This window comes from Neodiprion fabricii, chromosome 1 (assembly GCF_021155785.1).
Source record: "Neodiprion fabricii isolate iyNeoFabr1 chromosome 1, iyNeoFabr1.1, whole genome shotgun sequence".
Taxonomy (NCBI): domain Eukaryota; kingdom Metazoa; phylum Arthropoda; class Insecta; order Hymenoptera; family Diprionidae; genus Neodiprion; species Neodiprion fabricii.
In genome coordinates this window covers 22,809,647-22,826,593 of record NC_060239.1, presented here as the reverse complement: position 1 = coordinate 22,826,593, position 16,947 = coordinate 22,809,647, and the positions used below count along the sequence as shown (strand labels likewise).

General features: G+C 40.7%; 1 protein-coding gene across 2 annotated transcripts in view; it reads right to left on the bottom strand.

Annotated features, from left to right (window-relative positions):
* The window catches only part of LOC124187766 (protein vein), a 259,802-nt gene extending 243,239 nt beyond the window's left edge, over positions 1-16,563 (bottom strand). For both annotated transcript variants that reach the window (XM_046579889.1, XM_046579888.1), the window contains exon 1: positions 13,667-16,563. In XM_046579889.1, coding sequence (XP_046435845.1) covers positions 13,667-14,564 — 898 coding nt within the window. In that variant the 5' untranslated portion in view covers positions 14,565-16,563. The remainder of the gene's footprint in view (positions 1-13,666) is intronic.
* Positions 16,564-16,947: the final 384 nt, after the last annotated feature.

Sequence of the window (16,947 nt, the reverse complement as noted above, 5' to 3'; positions counted from 1 at the left end):
TCGGCATTGTCGATGATTATGAATTTTCGTTAGCTTTGGTCGTGAAATCGGAACGTATTTTTACGGTTTTGTTGAGAAAGAAGAACAGCTGTCGATAGCGAAAGCAATATACAAGTGAACTTGAAGCTAATCAATGAGAAATGCTGGATCTAATCGCTACACTAGCGGAATTCTTAGTTCCGAGTAGCATCTGTAGAAAATTGGCAAGCGAAATTTATTGCGAAATATAGTGCAAAAATCGTATTGAAACCGCGTTGGAAAGATAGATACGAGAATTGATTTGAATCAGGAACGATATCTCATATTAATACAAATCGATCGAGGACACGGTGTTTCGTAGATATTTTTATTATTTTCAATGCCCTCTTCGGGTCATCGATTTTGAAAATAAGGGCTGAACATCCCGCTCGTTGGACGAAATCTGATAATTTTCATACTTTTCGGAACTTAGCTGGAGCCAGTCTCCTTAATTGTGGGCGATGGACGTAAAGTTTTGGTAAAAATTCATGAATATTTGATAGGCGAATCTTATTACACGACCATATCTGTCAGGAGACGATTATTGCCGGCACTGAATTTTTCAACAATGAACGTTGTACAATCGATCACTGTAATACGAAGTGAATTATACACACAGAGAACAAAGTATCACCGACCGAAGTGAATAATTAATTGTCTCGTGACCGGAATATCAAATATGTATCGACTTGATGAAAATTCATGCACCTTAAATAAATATTCTAGAGTCTATAACCGGCCTAGCGAACGATATGGCGGTGTGTGAGGTGGGATCGTCGATATGGATGTTGAAACAAAATTATACGCGTAATTAAGTAATCGTTTACACCTGTCCCTCCCTACATATGCTTGTATACCTAACGATACGACTAATTTAAATAATTCCCTTACCTGGGAAAGTAGTATAAATGATTCAACGAGTCGAATGTTATTCTCTCTCGAAAGTCTGGATGCCCTGGCTCGGAAGTATTTAAAGAAAATGCCGTTTACCGCAGCTTCCTGGGTGCCAAGTGACTCGAACCGAGACGTTCACCCCTTGACTTTAATACACTTTAGTGAAGTGTTGACGAGTGGAATTGAACGCACTGCGTTGGGCTGAAGGACGAGTCGGGGGAATAATTGTTAATGCGAGGGAGGAAGCAGGTATATAAGCCTGCGGGATGGGTAAAAAGTGAAAGAAAAGTGGGCGCGAGATCGGGGCGAAAGAAGGGAAGAAAGGAGGAGAGAATATATATTTTTGTCAAGTGCACGGACGTTGTACGGTCGTAGCGGCAAAGCCTCGCCAAGACTGGAAATATGACCCGTTCTTAGTCTCTGACAGATGGTGAAGAGCATCCTGCGAGATTTACTTTTCGGCATTTAGCCCCTTGATACTTGGACACTGTTCAACTCGGCTAATTTCTCATCCTGACACGCGACTCTCTCACTCTGTTTCTTCGCTTTTGACGAAAGTCGTGAGATCGCGTAAAAATTCATTCACGAGAAGAGAATTTCATCGTTTCGATGACATTTTGAACTCGACACTCGTCCGAATGGTTTCTATTTGAACTTAATGAAAATGAATTTTTCCGACTCGCACCAAAAACGAGCGCAAAAATACCTTTTCAAAATTAGTGCGAAAGCAAAGGATAACTTGATTGTTAAAATTTTTTACCGGCTTAGAACGGAATTATCCGCTTAGATCGCGCTGACAATAAGATCTTTTGTAGGTCGCGTCAAGCGGAGTGCTTCGGGCCGAATTTGAACGGTGTACAAAGCGAGCTAAGCAAATACGGGCCCTCAAAGGCGTTTGGATTCGGTTGAGAAATTATTCCACGGGTGGATGCAACGACGGCACTCGCTACTAATTAGGAGGCTATGGGCGCTTCCGAGGAAATATTTGCGACGGGTTAAGACTGGACCAAATTTATCAGCCGCACGCTGCTGCGCGGCAAAACGAAGTGACGAAACGCTAATTGGTTCCGTTTATCCGAAAGTCTTTCATGGCGAGGCACTGGAAGATAGGAATTTTTTCAAAAACTTAATCAGTTCTCTTATTACAAGTTGCGCAGGAAGTGGACTCGAAACATTTATTGATCAGAATAATGCTCAACTGTGATAGAAGAACGATAAACCGTAAGTCTTATATTTTGCCGTGAAGATTTTTATATTGATTACAGTCAGTTCGTTGAAAAATAGAGAGCTACATTATTGCGAAAATAAAAATGCATATTTGATGGGAAGTTTTTTCTGTGTATTTTCTTCGATTTATCGAAAAAATATTCCCGACGGAAAACGTTACGAGAACTCGAAATTTTTTATTGACACGAAGTTTTGACCGTGAATCAAGTTTTGTAAAACAATTTTACCGTCCATTGTCTGTCGTATGCATTGCAAATAACGTTAGAAATTTGTGATCCTTAAAAAGCTCCTTGCACACGTGTAACACTTTTCCTCATAAAAGTTTGATATAATTTCACAGCTATCGGATTTACAAAAGCGAAAAAATAAACTGTCCAAATTTCAGTTGATGGTATTTGCATGAATTTTAAATTGAACAAACGATGCTGATTTGTGAAAAAAAAATGATTTCAAAACGAAGTTGACGTTAATTAATTTGAACATTATTTCTTCTAATTCGCTTGTATACGAAATGCAACAAGATTGCAGGAATGGTTGTTACGAAAAAAAAAGAAGTCCTAATTATTGGAGCTTTCACGCTATCCTGTCCTCCAGCATGATTTAAAATACTCGAATCTAGAACCAGAAAAAAACATGAAAAAAAAAAATTAAGCGTTTCGGAACGTCGAATATCGTTGCACGAGGATATATATTGGCAAGTGGAACACGTTACAGGCTGTTTATAACAGGTGGTAGTTAAAAAGTGACCGAAGGATATCGGGAATCAACGGTCCTTCGCAAACGTAGGTATAATATACATATACATCTATAGTTTATACGATAACGCGCGGGTGTTTCCCGGGGTATTTTATAAGCGTATAACATTGTAGATGCAGATACGAACCTTAAATGATAAATTACGATCGAGACGGACACAGTTGTATAGGCAATAAATAATAGGGCGAACGTTTGTACAGCAGCAGAGGGGTTTGTGTTTGAAAATAGACCGGCTCGCGTGCCTCGAGATATCAGATCTGCGTCACGGGGTACGCGACTTTACAATTAGCGTATTCGAGTAGCGCCGGAGTTTGAATAATATGTAATTAATGCGTCGGTTAATCAGCGGAACTGTCGTAAGGCGGCGGATGGAAGTCGAGGCGCAGCGCTCTGGAAGCCCCGAGGATGTTTGCACACATCTACGACAATGAGCTCGTAATTCCGTATACATGCAAATGAGAGCTAGTGAAGAGATCGGAAACTATATTATTTTGCATAATTATTATTACTGCCAAGTCGCTGGTAGGAAATTGCCAAGTTTACAATTAACTGCATTCGGCTAACTAACTAGAAATCTCCTTGGAAGTCTCCGTGTGTCATCTAAATCCGCGTGCAAAGTTTATACCCGGGGTAAGGAACTGTTGGAATATTTTAAGACGCATGCACACGTAGCCCGCAATAATAGTGAAATAGAAATTGTGACACGTGTGGCGTTGAATTGTTCGGGCTTAATTGGTGTGTTGATCATGAATGATTACGCTGAGAAAAATTTCATTTGTTACAGTAACTAGAAAAATGAAGTAAAACAGATATCGTTGAAAAAACTGTTTGAACATTGTTGGAATTACGAAAAACGAGGTACGCGTAACCATTTTGCGATATTGTCGATCCTTTTTTGGTAATTGCAACGCAAAATCAGTTTGTGAGGTTTACTCTATTTTTTTAGTTAAACAAGGCTTTAACGTCAATTTATCGTTGCACGAGCATTAAATTTTCGCAACAGTTACAAGAAAATCTAGTAACAGTGATCGTAATGAGAAAGAATAGTAACGGATGCTGGACTTTCTGGTAACAGCGACAAAACTAATTTTCATTTCGTACCTAGAATTATATTTTTGATTGTGGTAAAAAATGAAAATAGTTAATTACTGAGCGGTAACCGGGACTAAAAATTTCTCTCAGTGTAGGATTACTCAGAATTAAGGATAAGATTTTCCAAATCTGTAGGATCAAATCCAATTGGTTTTGTGAGGTAACTGACAAATTTGAAAAAATCTCGAGAAGCTTGTTTCAAGGTTAGGTGACTCCTGAAATACAAAGTTTAATTGTAATGGCAATGAAACTTCTTTGCCGGTAAATTTCTAATTTGATTTACGCGCAACCGAAGTTTCCAAGCTTTTCTAAATTTCAACAATTATATATTTTTATCGAAGGTACTTATAAAAGTCTCCCCAGTTATGGTAGATCGATGAATTTGTAAAATGTTAAATAAAAGTATCGCTATGGAGTTTTTAGTGGACCTTTCTGGTGTGAAGTTGTACTTTTTCACAGCGAAGCCTTTTATTGTATCGGTGGCAAAGTCGCGAGGCAAGAGATAAGGGATGATAAATCTTGGCCTCAACTTTCAAAAACATAGCAATGCTCAACTATTACAGAGAATGCTTAAAATCCCGTATCAAGGAGCTCGCTCCGTACATATTTATTGATGCGTCTCTAAAAAAGATATTACTTATCGTTACATGGCTCTTTTTTTTTATGGCATCACTTGCCTCTAGCATAAATTGGCATTTTTTAAAACTGTTTTGCCCCAATCGCACGTGAATGAAGCCTGAACAAGTTGATTTGTTCATCCTACGGAGTATACAAAACGAATGTTTATACATAGGAGTACATATATTTAAATATACATATATATCAGTTGAAAACCAGTGAAAATAGATGAACGACTGCCAAATGCGAATAGCAATTTCGCCCCTACTCCGTAACCCCCTAGCGAAATAAATTGCAAAACGTTGTGCAGTTTTAGCAGTCGATATGCAATTTAGAATCCTTTAAACTTATTCATTCCCCTCGAGGGATAAAAAGCGCTGCACATAGTGAGTGGTAGAGAGTGGCGGGCCGTAGGAAAGGTAGGCAGGCGTGTACGGGGGGAAACACATGTTATTGACAAGCTGCAGGGGACTTTTTTTTTTTTTCTTTTTTTTTACCCAAGGATGAGTTTCAAACTTTTTGTCGAGTTTTTAATGAGACTGGACTAACAAACCACTGCGGATATACACGGATGAGAGATAGAGAGAGAGGGAGAGTTGAAGAGAGGGAGAATTTACCCGGATAATTTTTCTTACTTACAATATTATTCCGCAATCAACTGCAGGTTGCGCTGATAATTTATAACCGGAACTCGCAAGCCCAGGAAAATTAATATCATACAGGCTTCAACGAGCCGTGATTATGGATCTCGTTTAAACCTTGATTCTAGTGGACAAGGTGAAATTTACGACTCCGGAATGCAGCTGGTATTGGAAAACTGAAGCTAAAAAAAAAAAAAAGCTACCTTCGCGATTAGTTACAGTAGCGTCAATCTATGGTTTTACTATGGTGAAGATGTCAAGGTTGGGTCGCAGGATTCGCGGAGTGTTATTTCATCCACAGAGACTGTTTCGCGGATGTTTCGTTCTTCCGGAATCGCTACAGACGAGGCTCTAAAGCTGCGTATTGAAATCCTCAGAAGACCAGATAGCGAATTACAATCAATAAATCATCGGACGGGATGAAACAATAATCGATTTTTCAAACCATTGACATTCTTTGAAAACTGAATGCATAGGTCACTTTTGAGCAAAAGTTCGATTCAGTAACGGAAACGGATTGCTGCCTACATTTTTTCAGGTACAAAAATCGTGAAACAATCGTAGGAAAGTTGATTCACGGAATAATTTACGGACACCAGTGACTTGATGGAAAAGCGGTGTTAATGGAATGAGAGAAAAAGAAGAGAAGACGAGTTCATCACGATCTGGGAGACAAATTTCACGTACAGGTGGTTCGGTTCGACTATTCTATGAAAGATAGGATTACGCGTAGCAAAAAATTGAACCACACTTTGGAATGGCATGATTTATTCAATTCCATTCCACACAATTTTGCGCAACTTTTCCATTTTCATTGTCAACACGGACGATCGCATGCGCATGGTTTTTACCCTCAGGAGTTGAACCCTTTATTTTTCAAATATTTAAACTTCAGGGGGGATTGTGAATTAGTATGCAAAAAAAGATGTGTCTTGTGTTTTTTCGATTCACTACGCGTATCTCCGGTACTTTTCTTCTGCGTGTTAATGAAAGGACTTTTATCCTCAAATACCATCCACTTCCTGCAACTACACCAGCGCCTCTCGTCGCTTTGATCTTTCTTTGTTTTGGATTTTCGATATTATTACATTCGAAATCCTGGTCATTGTGATTTTTGGTTTTTCTGATATTTCACACTCACTTTTTGAGTAAACCACACTGTGTAAGTATGTTTAATTTTCGGAATCTTGCTTTGTCGAAACTTTATGTTCCGAAATTTAGATCTATCGGAACTTTACTTTTGGGAACTTTGATCTGTCGCAACTTGAATATTCGGAATCTTTCGTTTCTTAACTTTGAGTCGTCGGGTTTCCGTCCATTCGAAACTTTGTTGTTTCGTAAACGTTACATTTCTTCACTTCAAGTTTCGCCGACAAATAATTGGTAATCAGGCACTTCCGGAACTTCAACTCGGCCCCCGCCTGTCACTCGACACACCTTCTCAATAATTCAGGTATCCGCTCGTCGCGTTTGATGAATAGAATTCAAACAAGAAGTAAAAAATCGTTATCGACGATTCAACTCGCCTTGTTCAAATACTTTCTACCCGGGGCAAAGTGATCGCAGGGTTCTTGGATTAGAGGAACGGTAAAAAAAAGGAGCAAAGAAGGAGATCCTGACGCTCTTTCTTTTTTTTTTTTATATCCTAAAATAAAATGAAGATGAAAAAAGATATCTCCCGGACCGCAACCCGCGGCGGAGTTTTATCGGAAAGTAATTACTCCGGTGGAAATGAATAATTCGCTCGGGGACAGGTTATATCGGTTACAGATCGGAGTTTGCCGGTCTACCTGTCGCGATTACGAACCTGGCCTGCGGCTCCTGGACGTCCTTCCTGCCCGCCGATCCCAAGACGTCGGAGGGAATCCTCCTCGACCCAAAACCGGACCCCGTCTAGCCAACGACGAAAAATCGAGCAAAATACATTTTTAGCCAAACACAAGTTGGACCTCGCCAATTATTGGCTTGACCTTGACATGCACTTTTTCCACGCGATTTTTGCAAGTGGACGTTGGAATTTTATTTTGCTAACTTTTTGTTCTTATAGATTCATAGATTTAATAATTTATCAGGAACCGGACGAATCGGAATTTTCTTATTTTGTCATGTAATACTGAAATCATTCGCTTGATCACACTCGGACAAATTTCATTTGTTATAGTAACTAGAAAAATTCAGCAGAACAGATATCGTTAAAAAAACTGTTGTTCCAATCCAAGTTAATGTTTCTATGGTTTTTTCAAGAATCACATGACATTTTCTTTCTTCAAAAAAATATTTCTTTCGACATATTTTATCTCCATATTTGCTAAATTTAATAAATCCTCGCAACTAAAAAATTGCGCTTTTATCGAACAATTACAGCTTTTACCAATATTCGGAATACGTTAATTCTCTTCTGTACGCAGGCAATGACATCCGTTTTATGTAATAAAAAAATTTATGAAACGGAACACTACACGAATAGTCTGATTTCGAATGTGCGAATATCCACATGAACGAGCAATTACGAACATAATTGAATTCACCGTATATCTGATACATCTGACCTGAGTTTTTAAAATACATGAAAGCCATTCAAAAACCTTGTTTCAATCGAAATCCTCATATCTTAAGTTAGAAACACAAATTGACCAGTGCAAAAGTTTACGATCAGGATTAAAGCTAAAAATAATCAACGTCTTAAACGAATTACCAACCAGAAAATGTTAAAACTATTAGAGAGGCAAAAAAAAAAAAAAAAAATTAGCGATACAATTTTAAACCGAAAACAATTTTAATCCGATGAAATTATACGATTAAAATGATATTCGGGATCACACCGCTCAAATGTAAGTATTTTATAATCATAGTTTATCGTTATTTCTACCGCAATGCGTTGTCACAAATTTTGAACTGCGCCAGGATAATGACGCCGCGATCGTTGTTTAAAACACGGCGATTGTCGCGATTTTAACGGCACTTTTTCCCCCTGTTTACTTTATCCCTTGTCGCGGTATTTATCGCGCGATGTACGTACATGTGTAGAGTTTAAATGCCGTTGCTATTATCCAGTCTGTGGCTTTGCGTGCCTGCAATATCGTCTGCGGTGCGTATGTATAATACCTCCATACGTGCCTACCAATTCATTACGTAAAAGCTCCCGTACACGTAATCCATACGGCTGAATTCGACAGGATATCAGAGTCGTTAGGCGCCACCTTTCGCAATTCGTCCGCTATTGTTTATTGTTAATCTCTCGTTAGGCTCGATAATAGACACGATTAATCAGATCGTTGAGCCCAGCGAGAGCCGCGATGAGCGAATCATTCTTTTCGAGGTCTACATTGTATAGTACAGTAGTTACGTACAGCAACGTACCGTGTATAAAAGGATCGCAATGTTGCCAATTCGGAAAATTCATTCTTCAATCTAGGAAAGCCCAACACGCTGCTGGATAATCACGAGGTTGAAATTAGTAACGTTACTTTAATCGTTACTTCGCAGCTTCACCATTGTCTGAAATTTAGTCGACCGTATTTGAAAAAAAAAAAAGTACTGATATTTTTAAAATCCAACTGCTAGAAAGTCGTTATAAAATTCCGCAATGATGATTTTTCTTCCCGAAGTTCCGTTACGTTAACGTTACTAACTTCAGCCTCCTGAATTTTTGAATAAGCGAGGTAATCCGATTAAAATCTGATCCGTATTTCGCTTGGTACAAAAAAGAGTCTTCATAAAACTTTTACAAATCACGTTTTTCTCACTCGTTCATCGTTTCCTTTCAACGATACATAGAATTATTGAATACAGGTCGGCAGGTAGTTCTGAATTCGTTTGATTATTATTAATTACACATGAAATAAAATGTACTTCAGAATTCAATTACGAATATTTGTTTGTACATTTGAAAGTTACTTGATGCAATTTGAAAATATGAATGTATCGTTCAACTTTGACCTGACTGCATTTCCTTCTCTCAATTCAGGTAACCTACACTTTTCCCTCTCGTCGAAAGTACGGCGAAATTTATCCTTCTGTTTAGCATTTTCCTCAAAAATGGTATAATCTTTATCATCATCGTTGGTTGTGATGCGAATCTGTTCGGAATATCAACCAATCAAAGTATCTAGCAATTTACTCGAATGGTCTTTCCTGACCTGAAAGATTTTCAACCACCTATAAGCTAAGATGCCCGGTCTTTTTTTTTCCGACGAATTTTCCTCCACGGGATTTTGAACGTAACGAGGTTCAACGATTCCAATACCAGCTCTGAAGCTCGAACGCTGCGTTATTTATGTTACCGTTCCGTTTGATGAAGAGACTTAGCTAATTGGGTCAGTCCCGTTTAATTGAAACGGGCGGTTCCCCGGCTCCGCAGGCAATTTTCCGCCTTCTTCTGGACAGTCGGCAAAGCTCTTCTCGAAAGAGGCAAATTTGATTTTCCTACGCCGTTAACGCAGGCTTGTATGCTTCTTTTCTCATCCCCGGGGTGGAGTTAGAGCCAGTTCTCTCACCCCATTCTGTAACTCTTCACCTTCCGCAGCGCGCGTCGACCTCGCGGGAGAAAAGGGCTCGATTGTGAGGAAAAAAGAAGAGAAGAGGCGAAAATCGAACGAAAGGATGAATAAATGAAAGTCTATGAAAAATTCGTAACGTTGAATACGCGTCCGGGAAATTCAGTGCCCACAGTTTTTATTTCAGGCTTCGTACGCTTTTTGGAATCTAAAATTCCCGTACTTTTCCATCCTGAAAATAAGATTTTTTCAGTAATCTGTCAAAGAATGATTAATGACGCTGATTGACGTCAATTTTTTTCGTAAGAATAAAATACGAAATAAAATTTGGCACCAAGTAACGTTTATACAGAATGTATGAAGTTTTGCCACGAACCGAAACTTCAAGTGCAATTTTTTTTTTTTTCAACATCGATACTAACTTGTACAAGATCGAATTTATCTCTTCGACAGACGCAAAACTCCGGTCTTATTTTAAAAATTACCAAACTTTTCCCTGCTCGAAAGAAATGTCTTGACTTTTGTGAAACGTGAACATGCAAAAGTGCGCGGTATATTCGTTCCGCAAATATTAATTGGTACCAATTAATTTTCCTAGTAATTTGACGGAACCGCAATAGACCGATGACGCAAGCCAATCAGACCAAAGCACACGGAACAGCAATTTGTTTCCGAAACTTGGAATATCGGTGTGATTGCTTCTATCTCTATAAATGAACGTCGACGGAACGGTTAATTTAACATTCGCCGCGAAACTTCGGTAAGAGAGAAATTCACCTCAGGTTCTAACAGTTCGCGACGTATAAATCTTGCCAAATTTTATTCAGCATTCGTATTTGGAAATTGGTAAACTTTAATTACAGCGAAATTAATAAAATTCAATGTATTGTATAGGAGGCTGTCACAGTTGCTCATCTCTTGCCGGAAACTCGAACGTTTTTGTCACATTTCGATACTTTAATACACGGGTACCAAGGATTGTGAATAATGGAGTGAATACCAATTCTCTCTCACCGTCGGTTCGGTGCGTGCTCGGAAATTCTGCGCAATTCTTCGGAATGTAATTCACTCGTTTCATATCGGTAAAAACGTGAATCATTCCGACTAAAAAGTTTCTAAGCTGAAATTGTCGTGACTTTCTTGGGTAAATAGAATGGCACTCGAATGAAATTCCTTTCAATCTAACGAACTTTTTTGAATCGTTATGATATAAGTGGCTGCCAAATGACTATGCAAATAATTCAGTCGTTTTCTAGTTACACGTTGTTAAATATGTTTTGACATGCGAATAAATATTGTCCAATTTTCCTCAGTCTCCAATTAATATGAAAAAAAAAATCGATTCCGAGTAACGAATTCACGTCATTTGAACAATCTGTTATAGTTATTTATTCTTATCTTACATAACACTGGTGAAGTTCATTGTTTTGCAATTTTAGAATGAGCAGTTGGCTTTCGAAGCATATTGGCATATATGGTTCAGTATGGTTGACTAAGGTTAAAAAAAAATCAAATGTTGCGAAGCAAAAATTTGTCTCAAACATGCATCGCGAGAGCAACGCTACCGACTTCAATCACACAAATGTGACGCATGAATCGATGAAATTCCGTATCATAAAAAATTGTCCGTCTCAGAAAGAGCTTTCTTAATTTCAAAAGAGACAAACACCGAGGTAACAGTTGCTAATTGTTGGGGACGAGAGGTTGAACCGAGGGGTTGCTCACTCTCTTATTCCGAGTTCATCGATTTCCGAAAGGAATCGATTTCTTGTGATTTCGATTGCGATTTTCGTAACGCCTGAATCAATGAGATTACTCGCGATTTCATGTGATTTTTCCTGACTTCTAACGTTACGAATGATTCCTAAATTTCAAGAATCACCGATTTCTAGATTGAAAATGAGAAGTTCATAAATATAGAATATTATTTAATTCATATATATATGTATATAAAAAATTCACGATAAGCGTTGGACAAAGGCTTGTTTGCACGAAGAGGGGTTCCCAGCGATTCCGAAAATTTCGTGATTTCTTGGCGATTCTCTACGATTTCCTGTATACTTGGAAAAATCATAAGAAAACGAGGAATCGTGCGACTCGCAGGGTTTCCAGCGATTCCTAGCGATTGCCTATTTGATTTTTTGTAAAATGGTTCAATGATTTCCCAAGTGAGCAGCCCCTCGGGTTGAACGATATTTTCGAAACTCAAATTTCCACCTATCTCATCGCGTGTTCTCCAACAGTAAGAGTATCTCGCAAGAGCCCCCCGAGAGAAGAACGAGACTTTTTAACTACAACCTACTTTTAAGTAAAGACAATCCGATTGCACGGGGCAAGCGACTTGCTCCGGAGCGCGGAGGCTCATCGATGGCCATACCGAGTATGAGTAGAAAGCAATACCTACACCAATAGTCGCGGTACGGTAGCCAAAGGCGAGTCGTACTTCGGCTGGTAGACAAGCAACAAGTATACTCGTGTACTCGGCTCTCATGTGCCCGGGCACGTATGTATAAGCTAACTGCAGAAGTAACAACGAGTTTCCGATTAAGGCCTTATAATTGACGTCTCGACCCCCCCTGCAGACTGCACTGCAAGGCTTAGTCACCAACTGGAAGCTGCTTTGCACCAGATCAACGCACCTACGGCCCGATATATGACCGTATATATTTATACACGCCCGGCTCTCTTCAACCTGCTGCCGCTTCCATGCTCGATTCTTTTACCATATCGCTAATTCGTTATAGATTACGTCAAATTTTTACACCTTTCGCGTAACTGAGAACGATATTTAGGATTTTTTAGAAAAATCACCCATTCTCTCAAACGTTTGTTTCAAACAACAATTGAACAAACTTCAGTTTTGTGTTCAAATTTTAAGCGTCTCTCGCCAGGATATTTTTTTTTTAATTTATTCCGGGAATATAATGCGCTTCTGTGGCAAAAAGATAAAAAAAATTGGTTTACATCGTATTGCGCGTTTGGATGATTGTTCTTTTTTTAGTTTCACGTTCGTCAGATTTTTAATTTGACAGTTTTTATACTCTTCGTTCACGTGACGTTGACATTTCTGTATCAAAAATTATTAAATAAAAAACAGGCCTCCAATTATCTGAATTAACGAGACGACATATTCTTGGAATTTTGTTAAAGATTACCAAAGCGATGGCTCTTTTCTAAGACACGTTGGTACGAAAGATCCATTAGTAGTTCAACGAGTACGAATCCAGAGTGAATACTTCAACGAAAAAAAATTGGTAAAAAAATAACAGCGACTTCGGTTTTTCAGGAGAGAGTTTATTGCCTGATGTATTCACCACGTGCGAAGAAATACACGATGGATACATTACGAGGTAAAGTTGCGAATGATCGATTGTGTTAAATTTTCGTACGTGAAAAAAAATATGCGGGGAATGCTGAATGATATTCAATTTCACGCTAAGCGAAGAGAGTTTTTCCCGAAGGTGAAAGTCGGGGGTGAAAAATGTCGGAGAAAATTTAACGGGGGTAAAGTAAGTACGACGAGGCTGAAGCTAGCAGCCAGAATTAGCTCACAAGGTAACGAAGTCCAGTGCATAATTAAAATTATGTAAAACACCTTGAATTCCCGATACTTTTACAGAATTATGAGGATAAAAGTGAACTGCACGCGTAGAAAGGAGTTTATTTACCGTTGACAAACGTATATTTGAATTTGGCGAAAGAAACGTTCTGTTGTTATCGTCAAATTTCAGTTCAACCAAATAACGATTGTCAAGAGTTAACAAATCACACGCGGCTCGACTAAAATTTGGTAACGGCAACGAAACCTTGATTTCGTCACATCGAAGCACACGTTCGTTAACGTCAAATAAACCCTTTCCTCGCTGCATTATTCCATCTCCAAAGAGTTTGACACGTTTGACTACCAGCTAAATTTTTACTCACCATAGTCTGGTCGAACGACGGCTTGAACCGCCTGGGCGTTCTTTTTGCTACGAATAATCGGTTCGCCTAGGATAGTGAAGTTCCTCGGTCCGACGCGGCTAACAAAAACTAGATACACTTTGCCCCTTTTGATATTTGCCCGTACAACACCCGGAGCACTCACTCCGTCGATTCCACTGTTTTCGCACGAGGTGGACTTCCCGGGAGTTTTATCCCGGAAATGCAATCTCACACTGTCGTTTTTCACCAACGGCTGAAAGCCGCTCTGACTCTTGTATACCCGCTTGACCTCAAAGGTCACCGCGTAGTTGGACTCGGGTTTCCTGGCCGAAGACATGCTCCTGGCCTTACCCTCAAAAACGGTCGGTGCGAGGTACGCCCTGTTCCCGACGTCGACGTCGGGGCACCAGTTCTGTCCCCTTCTCTCCTTGTTCCTTCCCCGCCTGCGCTGTTCCCTCGGGGAATTGTCCCTCGTCCTCGTCCTCTCCTTCCGGTTCTTCGCCGCCCTCGCGACTCGGGGTCTTTCGACCGTAGATTCGGGCCCTTGGACGAACGGAAAGATCGCCGATTCGGTGTCCCGTGTTTTACCGTGACTCGCGATGACCTCCTCGTATCTCAGTCGCGGAAGGCTGTCGTACCGAAATTTTGATTCCCGTCGCCTGAGCGACGTCGAGCGTCTTTTTACCGCGTTATAGCGATACGGTTCCAGGTGATCCCGACCTTGAGTCGACTCGGTCTCAGAATTTCTTTCCGTCAACGGGAACAGCAACGTTCTCAGGGTATTTCCTGACGTCGATGACGTCCGAGGGGCCGCAACGGCGGATTCTGGGGGCGCGGCGAGAGACAGAGCGCCCCACCAACCGCTAAATAGACCGGCCAAAAAGAGAAATGCCCACATTATCCAATCTGGTTTCGCTTTTTCGCCCGGGGGGTTCACCGCCTCACTCCCCCCCCGATATTTGACCAGAAGTTGGCAATTTTTTCACCGTCTACTGGCACTTTGACGTTGTTGTTTAATTAATTTATTTATTTATTTAATTATTTATTTATCGTTTTATATATTTTCGGGTGCAGGGGGAGGGGGATGATCGAATCAGTTCGGTCGTTTTTCGTCGTCTAATTATCTCCCGATTTTCTTTCTTTCTTTCTCCTCCACCGCCGCCTCCGCCTCCGAATCTTCCACTTTTACTTCTTATCCTCACTCTTTTTCCTTCTTTCTCGCACGATCGCACAATTTTAGTTTCCACCACTCCTGGACTCTCGTTATCCAATTGCGTACACGAAAAATTTTACACACACATGTATAGATACTTTTATTTATTCATTTATTTACTTTTCTTCAATATATTACACACACACGCACACTTCGTTAAATATACATACATATATATACATATGTATAAATACATACATACATACATATATATATATATATACACACACACACACGTTTATACGCACTCCGTTAAAAGTGCATACGCGTATGTGTTATTATTATTATCTAATCGATCTCGCGTTCACGACGTGTTGTACCACTGGTATGTGGTTAAAATTTCCAAACAGACCTTAGGATTTTTAACTTTTATCTTCCGTATTGCCGTCTTCTTCATCGTGAGCTCAATCTCGATATTTTGATAGAGTTCCACGATCCACGTGTCTGTACTCTCCTCACTCTTATCCCCTGTTCGCCTCTTCGACTCTCGGACCACGTGACTCGCTGCTGAAGCACCGGGACGAGAATCGCGCTTCGCGATAATCCAAGACTTCGGTTGTCGTTCGAATTTTCGAATTTCGGCAAATAATTGGCGGGAAAAATGAAACTCCGGAGGTGTTTTTTTTCTTTCAAAAGTCTGGGAAAAATTTGATATTCCTTCTGGTGAAAGGCACGCACCGCGTTAGCACGCACGCGTTCATCAGATGTCACACTGTCGCCTAGCTCGGATATCACGTTGCACTTAAGGAGGAGCCGTGTCACCCTTTGCCAGCGTTACTATTTAAATATATCGTCGAGTCTGCCGAGCTGCTAGTTGAAAATCGGAGCGAACCGTGTTCTCGATTCTCACGCCTGATTTATACACTCCAGGAGGGACACCACTTCGCGATAATTTATTCAACGATCGGTTCTATCAATTATCCGTTTGATTATTCGTCGAACTTTTTTCACGAGAAACTCGTGCAGGGATCCTGGTTTAAATTCACGCACAAATTAAACTGCGATACGATTCTTCACCATGTCACAGAACGTGTTTCACGGTTTTTTAATCACGCAATAATCTATCGGGAGGGGTGGCGAAGATTTTTTGAAAATTTTTATCACTCGACACAACGATGATTATTTATACCCGACTTACGACGATGTTGATGAGAAAAAATAAAAAGGGATATCTGGACGAAGAATATTCGACGATAAAAATAGAGCGACGAAATGAAAACAAATGAGTGGGATTTACAGATAGACAGAGACTGAGAAGTGATTGCGACGGTCGAAAACGTGGCGATAAAATATAGAGGGATGAAAAAAAGATCAGGCTCGTTAATTCTGTGGGGTCTGTAATTTTCTGCGCGTTTGAAAGCTGAGTCGAGGGTACACGATTCGTGTGCGGTGTTAAAATCGGTGTACAATGCGTGGGTCATAGAGTGCGTTTGTTTAAAATTTCTACTCTTTACTTCCCGGGGACTTGGAACGTTATAATTTGGTATTGTCGCCGTTGCGATATGACATTAATTTTTTTTCCGCCTCCTCGTTTTCTTCCCTCTGCTCGGTCTCCCCTCGATTATCATTTATCTCCGACCACTTATGCTCGTCTCCGATCGGGCGGCACGACGTGTCGGTGGCTGCGTGGGCGCCCGGAGTGCGTGCGACAACGGCGAAAAGATCGGTGCCCCCGTAAGTCGGACACTCGCGGCGGTTCAAATTAGACTGAGCAGGCCGCGTACGCGAGCGAGGCCGGCCACAGAGGCAGCGACTCCTCGCGGACGCCGGTCGAGGCATTGCGCGCGCACGCCGCCGCCTCCGCCGCCTCCGAGCCGCCTCCGAGCCGCCTCCGAGACGTCGTGCCGCTCTTCGCTGCCCCTAAGCGCGATCTCCTCTGTCGCTCGATCCGCTCCTTCCTTTCGGCGCCGCGGCGCTCCCGCCCTTCGCCCTCTCGGCGTCCGTTTCTTTGACGCGCGAAAATACATCGAAAGCTCTCTGCCTCCCAGGCGGGGGCGGGGAGACGACACGCGGCAATTGTCTCTAATGAATAATAACGAAAGCCGCACTGAGAAAAATTCGGTAAAAC